The following is a 12,024-nucleotide window of genomic DNA, read 5'->3' as shown; positions in this document are numbered from 1 at the left end:
ATCTTGATTTTTAAACGAAAACATATAAAATTCTCTAAGTTTACATTTACCAATCAGAAGTTATATCTTGAAAAAATCAGATCAAAATAGTGGTCATATAATATCGGGAGAGGGTTAATTTGTATGGAAACTAACATTTGTCGTACCCTTATTAAGCAGCATTATATACCGTACCATAAAGAGAGTGGATTTTTGGTGGTATTTTCAGTTCAGTACCAGTGCAATACCAGTCCAGACGTCCCCCTTACTACCTTATGTTTTTATTTTATGTTTATTTGCATTATTTGGATGTTTCCTTGTTGCAAATATGCAATCTGAGCTATAGCTGTAAGCGCGTTTGCATGATGTATGCATGTATTGATGGTAATAAAATAAATTACTTGGAATGAGCTAATACATGGTAACATGAACAAACAAAGTTCAATTGGGGATAAGCCCTTTTATTAGACAGTGAAAACAGATACAAAAAATCTGTCACGAACAAATGAAAGTTCAATTGGGGATAAGCCTTTTTATTTGACAGTGAAAAAAGAAGCAAAAAATCTATATTTGTTTAAATTTTTTATCTGTTTTCAGTGTCTAATAAATGGAATTATTCCCACTTGATTTTCTATATGTTCGTCATAGAAAGGTAGTGTGGTCTTAGGGAAAAAAAAAACCTATTTAAGCAATGACGTGAAAACTACGTATTAATATCTTGATTAAAATATTTTCTTGCAATGAGATCTGCCCAAAGAGATTGAAGGATTAGCTGATCGAAATAGCGAAATACTTTTTCGGCCTGTTATATATGCTTCCATGAATGCTCCAATATATATATATATATATATATATATATATATATGTATACATATATGGCCTACCTCCTGAAACCCAGCCGTCCTAGCCGAGTTGATTGGTGTGCAGGATTTAGGATCCTTTGTCCAAGAGATTTAATTGTTCAATTATTTGTTTTGGGGCGGAGGTCGGTGGCGTAGATCTGTAAGCTCCGTTTGAGTCGACCCAGCTATAAATAGGCACCTGGGAAAATCTGGGGAAGGTAAACAGGAAGGGTGTACGAAAGCACAGGACGGTTGGCCCCCAACCTCCAATTGCACTTCCTGCCGGAAGGGCTAAGAAATCGAGATGAGCAGTGCCAATTGTGACTGCTGTCCAATGCAGTGTTCTTTATCTCTACCTTTTTTTTTACCTGCTTTCCAAAGTGAAGTTTTTGATTGTCATTTTCTTATACCAAGGGAAGGGGTACGGAATTTTGCAATCCCCTTTCTTGCTAGCACCATCCCATCCTTCGCATGTTCCTTCTTAGAGCGTCCTTTATAATGTCTGCAAACATTCATTTCAGGCCAATACTTGTACGAGCATTTATCGAAGAATCAAGACTATCAGATCGTATTTGTTTGGAACAGAACTAAGGAGAAAATCATTTGTGTACCACAAGAACTAATCCTTGATGATATTGATGCAGTTTCAGAACAGGATGTTGAGCTTATAATTGAAGTAGCTCATCCAGATATAACCAAGACGGTAAGAATTCAACATTGCAAGGGTTTTCTTTCATATTAACTCTGACTATAATAATCTGTTTATATCAAACAGTTCGTGGTAACGAACTGTAGTAAGGAGCGATCCGGCTCAATAGTAACCAAAACTCTAAAAAATTGAATTTTGATATCAATAGCTACATCAAAAGAATCGCATTTTAATGCTGATTTTAAATATATAAGTTTCATCAAGTTTAGTCTTACCCATCAAAAGTTACGAGCCTGAGAAAAATTCCCTTATTTAGGAAAATAGGGGAAAACACACCCTAAAAGTCGTAGGATCTTAACGAAAATGACACCATCAGATTCAGCGTATCAGAGAACCCTACTGTAGAAGTTTCAAGCTCCTATCTACAAAAATGTGGAATTTTGCATTTTTTGCCAGAAGACAAATCACGGGTGCGTGTTTATTTGTTTGTTTTTTTGTTTTTTTTTTTTTTTTCCCCAGGGGTCATCGTATCGACCAAGTGGTCCTAGAATGTCGCAAGAGGGCTCATTCTAACGTAAATGAAAAGTTCTAGTGCCCTTTTTAAGTGACCAAAAAAATCGGAGGGCATCTAGGCCCCCTCCCACGCTCATTTTTTTCCTAAAGTCAACGGATCAAAATTTTGAGATAGCCATTTTGTTCAGCATAGTCGAAAATCATAATAACTATGTATTTGGGGGTGACTTACTCCCCCACAGTTCCTGGGGGAGGGGCTGCAAGTTACAAACTTCAACCAGTTTTTACATATAATAATGGTTATTGGGAAGTGTACAGACGTTTTCAGGGGGATTTTTTTGGTTTTGGGGGTAGGGTTGAGGGAGGGGGCTATGTGGGAGGATCTTTCCTTGGAGAAATATGCCATGGGGGAAAAAATTCAATGAAAAGGGCGCAGGACGAATCTGGTCACGTTAGAAAAAAACGTCAAATTCAGAGCTTAACATACAATGCTGGGTGTTTGGAGCCTCTCTATTATGGAGTATAATTTGAAAATAACACAACTATACGAGCGATAAAACATATATACCACAACCATAACTCAACTAACGAAAGAACTGCTAAGAGATAACACAACTATAAAGCGAAAACAGGTGAAAACTAACGGGAAAATAAACGAACTAAGAGGTGGAAGGGGCCCAGAGAAAAAATATAATCATTTTTCAATTTTGAGCCTAACTTCCGCAAAGGAGTAATAATGTCAGAAGCCCCGAAATACCGAATTATTTTCTTTTCAAACAGTTCGTGGTAAAGAACTGTAGTAAGGGGCGACCCGGCTCAATAGTAAACGGAACTCTAAAAAACGGAATTTTGATGCTAAAAGATACATCAAAAGAATCGAATTTTCACGCTGATTCTAAATATATAAGTTCCAATTAATTTAGTCTTTGTCATCAAAGTTACGAGCCTGAGAAAATTTGCCCTATTTTGGAAAAAAGGGGGAAACATCCCCTAAAAGTCATAAAATCTTAACGAAAATCACACTATCGCATTCGGCATATCAGAGAACTCTATAGCAAAAATTTCAAGCTCCTATCTAAAAAAATGTGGAATTTCATATTTTTTGCCAGAAGACAAATCACGGGTGCGTGTTTATTTGTTTGTTTGTTGTTGTTTTTTTCTTTTCCCCAGGGGTCATCGTATCGACCAGGTGGTCTTAGAGTGTCGCAAGAGGGTTCATTCTTACGGAAATGAAAAGTTCTAGTGCCCTTTTAAGTGATAAAAAATTGGAGGGCAAATAGGCCCCCTCCCACGCTAATTTTTTTCCAAAAGTCAACAGATTAAAATTTTAAGATAGCCATTTTGTTCCGCATAGTCGAAAACCATAATAACTATGTCTTTGGGAATGACTTACTCCCCCACAATTCCTGGGGGAGGGGCTGCAAGTTACAAACTTTGACCAGTGTTTACATATAGTAATGGTTATTGGGAAGTGTACAGACGTTTTAGCCAAAAAAAAAATTAATATACTAATTTCATTTCAATAATTTATGTGCGGAGAGCCAAAATCAAACATGCATTAATTCAAAAACGTTCAGAAATTAAATAAAAAAAAACTAGTTTTTTTAAATGAAAGCAAGGAGCGACATTAAAACTTAAAACGAACAGAAATTACTCCGTATATGAAATGGGTTGTCCCCTCCGCAGTCCCTCGCTCTTTACGCTAAAGTTTGACTCTTTGCCACAATTCTACTTTTTAAAACAATTAAAAACTTTAGCCTAAAGAGCGAGGGACTGCGGAGGGGACAACCCATTTCATATACGGAGTAATTTCTGTTCGTTTTAAGTTTTAATGTCGCTCCTTACTTTCATTTAAAAAAACTAGTTTTTTTTTATTTAATAGGATTAAAGAATTGACCCCTAGTGATGATATACTCCGCACTTAGTGTGAAGACAAATCTTCTTTTTTGGTGGGTCCGATTCAGGTTTTTTCTTAGAAACAGTCAAAGTGTATTCATGTACAGCAGAGTTGAATTATTTAAAAATGACTAACAAAAAGACGAATTGGGAAAAGTTACAAGATATCAACAGCACTGGTAGTATCTCAGTACGCCCTAAATACGTTTAACTGGTTGCCTGCTAGAAATTCAAAGCAAAAATTCTGAAAATAAGATTCCGTGTTGCAAAAATAAAGTACTGCATCTTTTTGTGGAACGAAGACTCAAACTTTCATGGGTTCTCTCGGGTTTCTAATCTGACCTTTTCTTTAGCAGGAAGGTGACTTTACACTCGTTGGAGATAATTGTCTGTCTAATAAATTTCGTTGATAATTTAAACTAATATATACCAAAAAGCCATACCTCTAAGAAAACTAAAACAATTATTGTTCCTTGAGTAGTCTCTTAGCACTGATGTAGCAACAAAATCACGGTATTTTCAAAGCCACATGCTGAACTCTCGCTGGATTTTGGTTTAAATGTCTGAGGTGTAGTTTTTTCCGTAAATTTTGTAAAGCTTTACGCTGTTATTATTGTAGATACAAAATCTCAATCACTGATACTATCAAATACTTGTTGATACTTGTCCAAATACTTGTAATTAATCTTTAACAGCTTGTTCTTGTAGATAAAAATGAATGAAAGTGATTTCAAATCTATTTCAGTTTGGAGAGATGTTTCTCGAGAATTGTTCTTACTTCATTGGGTCACCTACAGCTCTTGCAAATGCTGAAACCTACAAACGTCTGAAAATAGCCTCAGAACGAAGCGGTAACCCTGTCTATGTTCCTTGTGGTGCTCTTTGGGGAGCTGAAGATATCGCAAGAATGGCAAGAGCTGGTACTCTGAAGGTATCTTTTGTTGAAGCTAGCTTCTGTTGTATTTAAAAAAAAAGTTTCCCGAAAAAAGTTTCAAAGTAAAGAGTATCATTAAAACCTAAAACGAGCAGAAATAGTCATAATACCCCAAACCTAAAAGAAAACAAAGACTGCTATGAATGAAAAAATGAAATTTAAAACAAACAGAAGTTAAAATAAATACAATCCTGGTCATACTCAGAACGAAAAGGTTATGAGCAATAACTTGTTAAAAGTCAAGTTTGAGAGTTTCAGGGTTTCTTTTGGAATTCTTACAAATTTGTTTCAATGACTATGGGTTATTACATCGTTAAATCTGAATAATATTTAATATTTATGAACCGACGTCAAGTAGAAAATATTTCTAACAAAATAATTTTTTTCGAGTGTGCTTTTAAGACTTCACTTACTATTATTGGCCGTGTATCGATATTTACAAGGTTACAGATAATCTGCAAATATGATATCGTCCAAGGTACTTGTGTACTTAGAAAGAAAAACTGCCCACCCTTCTACTGGACCGTTGGTAATGGTGCTGGAGGGGCAATGCCTTGCTTTATGCTTTTAGCAGTAAAGACTGGAAATCCTTGTAATAATCCCATTCAAGCAAGGTGCGATGTCCATATTTTTCTGCTAAAAGGTTGGCAGCGGGAGGGGCGGGAAGTGTAGCTTGAACTTGGCTAGTTTTTACATTGAATTCCGATTTTGTTTGCAAAGGTACTACTTAACTCGTTTTTGCACCAAGGTATGTGTTCGCTATACCTTTCTTGATAAAAAAAAATCTGCAGATACCTTCGAGATTTTAAACATTTTAGAAGTATGAATTTGATGGTTTTATTTTCTTCAACAACACTCGTTTTTACGCGGTAGATTATTTCTGTACTGTATCACGAATTAGCTTGCTTTTACATGGAATTATGATTTACTTTGCAAAGGTGCTATTTAACTCGTTTTTGCACAAAGGGCGGTCCGGGTTCATTCTGATTCCGAATCAGGATTTAGATTGTTTCTGCAGTGTATCAGGAATTAGCTTGTTTTTACATCCAATTACGATTTAGTTTGTTTACTTAACTCTTTTTACTACTTTTTACTCTTTTTACTCTTTTTTAACTGCTTAACTCGTTTTTGCACCAAGGGTGATCCAGGTTCATTCTTATACCGAATTAGCTTGTTTTTACATCGAATTACGATTTAGTTTGCAAAGGTACTACTTAACTCGTTTTCGCACCAAGGATGGTCGGGGTTCATTCTTGTTCCAAATCAGGATTTAGATTACTTCTGCAAAGTATCAGGAATTAGCTTGTTATTGCATCGAATAAGGACTCCACTCGTTGTTTCTTGGAGTCTGTCATAAGGTGAGATTTAATTCTTGTTGGCACCTAGCCAGGAATCATATTGTCTTTGTGCCAGTTTTCAACGGGTGAACTTTTTACGCTTAAATTAAACATACTGGAAATACTTGCATCAGTGCCGTTGAAACGAGGAACAACATGTTTTTCTTCTTTCTTTAAAGTGAACAGCGGAGATTGGAGGAGTTGCAGGGGTATTGGCTCAATTCATGACCACGATTATTGGGATTTAAATTTCTTGCATATTTTCGATTCTAATAAGTTGAAATATAGTCACTTTTCTACTAAAATAAAATTTATCCTTGGACATAGGGCCATTTGCACAGTTGAGGCTGCTTGCCCTTTGGGGCTGAATGGTGCGTTTTACTCCTGGAGGCAAATTTTCCACTCCCTGTGAACTAAATCGCTGCCTTAACTTTTGGTTCAGTGCAATGGGGGGGGGGGAAGGCGTAGAGCTGCATGGGATGAGGAAAAGCAGGTGAGAGGGGCTTCGATTAAAAGTGATCCCTTCACAGTATCTACGGTAAATCGTTCTATATGATATGGCTAGAAAAAATAGATCGAACGAGATGCATCGCTTTTAATACGCTGACTGATAGTTTTTCAGCCTATTTGCCACGAATTTCAGTTTAAGCAATTTTGATAAATGGGAAGATGATATGACCTCTTGTGTAGAAACTAAGGAAATATTAACTAAATGCTAATGAAATGTGCGATCACCCTAGCAAAAAAATTTAATTTTTATGTGCAACAATTATGCAGTATCGAAAAAAAAATATCCGATTTGATTATCGTGAAGCGTTCCTGCAGCCAAAATAAGAATATGTAGTGGCGGTTACGATTGCACGGCTTCTTGGTTAGCATACTTATTTCCATCGTTTTTGTCACAAATCATGCTTAAAATATTTTTTGAAGCCATTTTCTTTATATAGCGTTTGCCCAGATGATTCCTTTAGTTCTTCAGCTTTAAGGTTAGGGTGAGACAAGTACTCACACAAGTGTATCAATTTCACTTCTAGACTTAGCATTTATCGTTCCAGACAAAATCCTTTGGAACTAAATAACTGGAATACCCAGGATACACCTCGTTGTATTTACAAAAATTATAGAGGAGAATTCGTAGGCTACTTCTATTTCCAATTTTTTTGAAAAAAATGTTATAGATATTGAAATTTAATACGTTTCAAATGCTCCTCCCTGAATATGGAGCATGACTCTGCATAAGTATGTGTTCATAATAACAATTATTACAGTCTGGCTTATAACAAGTCATATATTAATTTTGAATTTAAGATCATATTGGAAGGATTATTTATTGTTTATTGAGAATTGGGAACCTGAAAAGGCTAAGGAAGGTATTTAAATGTTTTCTAGATGAACTGTCCAAGGATTGTGTTGGGTACCCGTTTGCTTGGTCGTATCACCAATAAGCTATACAAACAATGTGGCTCGATTTCACGTTCTAGGGATACAAGGAATTGAAGGTTAAGAAGGCAAGGATACGTTTTACGGATAAGAATTACCTAAAATCATGGTTTTTGGCCATGCAGAAATGGCCAGATTTGATGATTCATGGTTTGGGAAAAGCAGAATGCGTCATTTACTTAAAATTAATTTTAATTTCTATTTCATGACACCCAATTCATATTGTTATTTATTAAACACACCGTGTCTAAAAGCTAACGCTATACTGCTTTACCTTAAAGCATTGAAACTAACAACGTATAATTTATTGCTTAAAATGTGACATTTGCAATCTAAGGACACGTTATTTTGACCCAAAACATAACATCCCTTAATTTTTATGGCACTTGGTAAACACCAAGTGACATATAGCGATCGCAAATTCTGTTGGTCTGTCCCGGTTTTGCTACTTTAGACACTTCCAGGTAAGCTAGGACGACGAAATTTGGCAGGCGTATCAGGGACCTGACCAGCTTAAATTAGAAACAGTATTTTTCCCGATTTGACCACCTGGGTGGGGGGAGGGGAGTCGGGGGCCGGTTAATTCGGAAAAAATAGAGAAAAATGAGGTATTTTTAACTTACAAACGGGTGATCAGATCTTACTGAAATTTGATGTTTGGAAGGATATCGTGTCCCAGAGATGTTATTTTAAATCCAGACCGGATCTGGTGACACTGGGAGGGAGTTGCGGGGGACCTAAAATCTTGGAAAACGCTTAGAGTGGAGGGATCGGGATGAAACTTGGTGGGAAAAATAAGTACAAGTCCTAGATACGTGATTGACATAACCGGAACGGATCCGCTCTCTTTGGTGTAGTTGGGGGGGGGGGGGTTTAATTCTGAAAATTAGAAAAAATGACGTATTTTTAACTTACGAACGGGTGATTGGATCTCAATGAAATGTGATTTTTAGAAGGAATTCATGTCTCAGAGCTCTTATTTCAAATCCCGACCAGATCTGTTGACATTGGGGGGAGTTAGAGGGGGAAATCGGAAATCTTGGAAAACGCTTAGAGTGGAGGAATTGGGATGAAGCTTGGTGGGTATAATAAGCAAATGTCGTAGATAAGTGATTGACGTAACCGTACTGGATTCGCTCTCTTTGGGGGAATTAGGGGGTGGGGTTCAATGCTTTGGCGAGTTTGGTGCTTCTGGACGTGCTAGGACGATGGAAATTGGCAGGCGTGTCAGGGAACTGCACAAATTGACTTGAGGGAAAAGTCGTTTTCCTTGATTCGACCATCTGGGGGGCTAAAAGGAGAGTAAAAATTAAAGAAAATGAGGTATTTATAACTTACGAGTGGGCGATTGGATCTTAATGAATTTTGATATTTAGAAGGACATCGTGACTCAGAGCCTTTATTTTAAATCCCGACCGACATTAAGCCTCTGATTTTCCTTTTAGATCAATCTATTGATTCTTAGAATTTTGTTAGAGCTCATACCATATGAGCTTTTGGCTCTTTGCTCTTCTGGCCTCGTCACAAGTGCCATATGAGCTCTTAGCTCTTGTTTAATAATAAACGATGGTAAACACAATTTGTTTCTTTGTCTCTCTCTAAGTAACTACCAAATAGACACTTTGCTAGTTATTATGGGCTTCTATTTGCTGTATTCTAATAGGATACGTTTTACGGCACCCGTTTACGGTACCCAATAGTTTCGGGTACCCGTTTGATTGATCATGTCAACATGATCAATCGTTTAAATGATCGTTGAATGATCACGTTTTACGGATGAGAGATCATCCTTGAATGGGATGGGAAGAGGTCATATGAAAAGGATTTAAATAAAATTGGCAACTTTATGGGAAAAGTAAAGAATGAAGCTTTGAACATCTCAGGGTGGATATGCAGTTGTATTAGACTTAGGCGGTGCTTGGTGCTACAATCAGCTTTGGAGCTTTGAACAATGAAGCTTTGAATATATCAGGGTGAAGGAACATATGCAGCTATGTAAGACTCAGAGGTACTTGGTGGTACAACGAGCTTTGAAGCTTTGAACATCTCAGGGTGGATAAGGAATATATGCAGCTGTGTAAGACTCATGGGTGCTTGTTACCACAACGAGCTTTTAGCAATAGTAGTAGTATATTTTTATGGCACTTGGTGTTAACCAAGTGACACATAGCAATCGAAAATTCTGTCGGTCTGTCTGTCGGTCCCGGTTTTGCTACTTTAGGCACTTCCAGGTAAGCTAGGACGATGAAATTTGGCCGGATCCGGATCCAGCGTCATTGGGGGGGGGGGGGTACCGGAAATCTTAGAAAATACTTAAAGCGGAGAGATCAGGATGAAACTGGATGGGAAGAATAACAACCTGTCCAAGATACGTGACTGACATAACCGGACCCGATCTGCTCTCTTTGATGGAGTTAGGGGGGGGGGGGGAATTCGGAAAAATCAGGTATTTGTAACTTACGAACGGGTGACCAGATCTTAATGAAACTTGATATATATAGAAGGATTTTATGTCTCAGGTGCTCCATTTTTGACTCGAATTGGATCTGGGGACTTAAGGGGTTGGAGGAGGGAAACAGAAATCTTTGAAAACACTTAGAGTGGAGATATCGAGATGAAACTTGATGGGAAGAATAAGCACAAGTTATAGATACGTGATTGACATAATTGGAACAGATCGGTTCTCTTTGGAGGAGCTGGGGGGTGTTAATGTGTAAAAATAAAAAAAATTGAGATATTTTTAACTTAAGAACAGGTGACTGGATCTTAATGAAATTTGATTTTTAGAAGGATTTCATGTCTCAGAGCTCTTATTTCAAATTCTGACCAGATCTGTTGACACTGGGGGGGGGGGGGAGTTGGAGGGGGAAATCGGAAATCTTGGGAAACGCTTGGAGTGGAGGAATCGAGATGAAGCTTGGTGGTTAGAATAATCAAATTTCCTTGATACGTAATTGACGTAACTGTACTGGATTTTCTCCAATTGGAAGATTTGGGAGGGGTTCAGTGATTTGGCGAGTTTGGTGCTTCTGGACGTGCTAGGACGATGAATATTGGTAGGCGTGTCAGGGAGCTGCACAAATTGACTTGATAAAGTCGTTTTCCCAGATTCGACCATCTGGGGCTAAAGGGAGAGGAAAAATTAGAAAAAATGAGGTATTTATAACTTACGAGTGGGTGATCGGATCTTAATGAATTTTGATATCTAGAAGGACGTCTCGACTCTGAGCTCTTATTTTAAATCCTGACCGGTATTAAGCCTCTGATCTTCCTTTTAAATCAATCTATTGATTCTTAGAATTTTGTTAGAGCTCATACCATATGAGCTCTTAGCTCTTGTTTAAGTTGCGATGTAAGAGTTAAGTTAGGAGTTATTAAGCGAATATCGATTCCAGCCTGTATTTTTTTTATTTTTAGCGGAAATTAACTGTCATTGTGACTTTATTTATCTTTCTATTACGACTGTAGAGTTTACTTCTAAGTCTCATTCTCTTGCTACAGGGACTAGAAATCACAATGAAGAAACATCCATCAAGCTTCAAATTGGAGGGTGATTTGAAGCACATAAATGATGAAGTAAAAGAAGGGAGTAAAGTCTTATATGAAGGCAGCATCAGAGACCTATGCCCATTAGCCCCTAATAATGTCAACACAATGGCAGCAGCAGCTATAGCAGCAGGTGATCTAGGATTTGACGCCATTGGGAGGCTTGTGTCTGACTCTAGGTATTCATTTTTTTTCTTTTAGTAAGATTTGTGTACGCTTTGTCTTCATAACAACCACGGGTGATGAACTGAAGTTACTCGTAATTTACTGCTAAAGAAGTCAGTCGTGCTACTGGCATCATGACATTTATGGACGCGAAATAAATGCTTTTACAAGCTGGATATTGAAACTAAGTTTTTCATTCATTACAAGAAGCTTACACAACACTAGTTTCATTTTTTTTCACAACATGTCTATTTAAGCTACAAAATAGTTTAAGATAGATTTTTTAGAGTCCGGCGTATTTCCCCGTGCCATGGGACGCATCAACGGATTTAATTGCTTCACAGCGCAGGTTACAGAAACAAAATGGCTTGTGCTAAGTGATTTGGAATTGTGATCTCTCATTGAGGGGACCACAGACCCCACAAAAGGAAAACCATTTCCAAGCTTTTTTTCGATACTTGACTGACTTAACTGCCTGCATCAAACAATGATAAAGCCTGGATTTGCATTTACTTAGATGAAAATAGTGTCTCTACTAGACTACATTTAATCAGTCGCCCCATTTTGTCGCAATCTTCAACTAAAAATATGCTACTACTACTAACAACTCACATCAGCCTTAAGCCACCTGAAGCTTTCAACTTTTTTTTTAAAGAAGTAAAAAAGAGAATAATTTGATTAAGAAACATACTGTTGCCCTGCAATTTGGATCTGTTTTTAACT

The 12,024-nt window shown here is 37.3% G+C and overlaps 1 protein-coding gene across 1 annotated transcript in view; it reads left to right on the top strand.

The window, feature by feature from the left end:
- Positions 1-12,024, top strand: part of LOC136039869 (aspartate dehydrogenase domain-containing protein-like) — a 35,854-nt gene that overhangs the window by 5,682 nt on the left and 18,148 nt on the right. Inside the window, exons 2-4 of the mRNA XM_065723811.1 lie at positions 1,343-1,524; positions 4,625-4,810; positions 11,092-11,315. Of these exons, the coding sequence (XP_065579883.1) occupies positions 1,343-1,524; positions 4,625-4,810; positions 11,092-11,315 (592 nt within the window). The remainder of the gene's footprint in view (positions 1-1,342; positions 1,525-4,624; positions 4,811-11,091; positions 11,316-12,024) is intronic.

Source organism: Artemia franciscana, chromosome 20 (assembly GCF_032884065.1).
Source record: "Artemia franciscana chromosome 20, ASM3288406v1, whole genome shotgun sequence".
NCBI classification, from domain to species: Eukaryota; Metazoa; Arthropoda; class Branchiopoda; order Anostraca; family Artemiidae; genus Artemia; species Artemia franciscana.
Note: the sequence above shows the minus strand (reverse complement) of the source record. Positions and strands in the feature narration are given on the sequence as shown.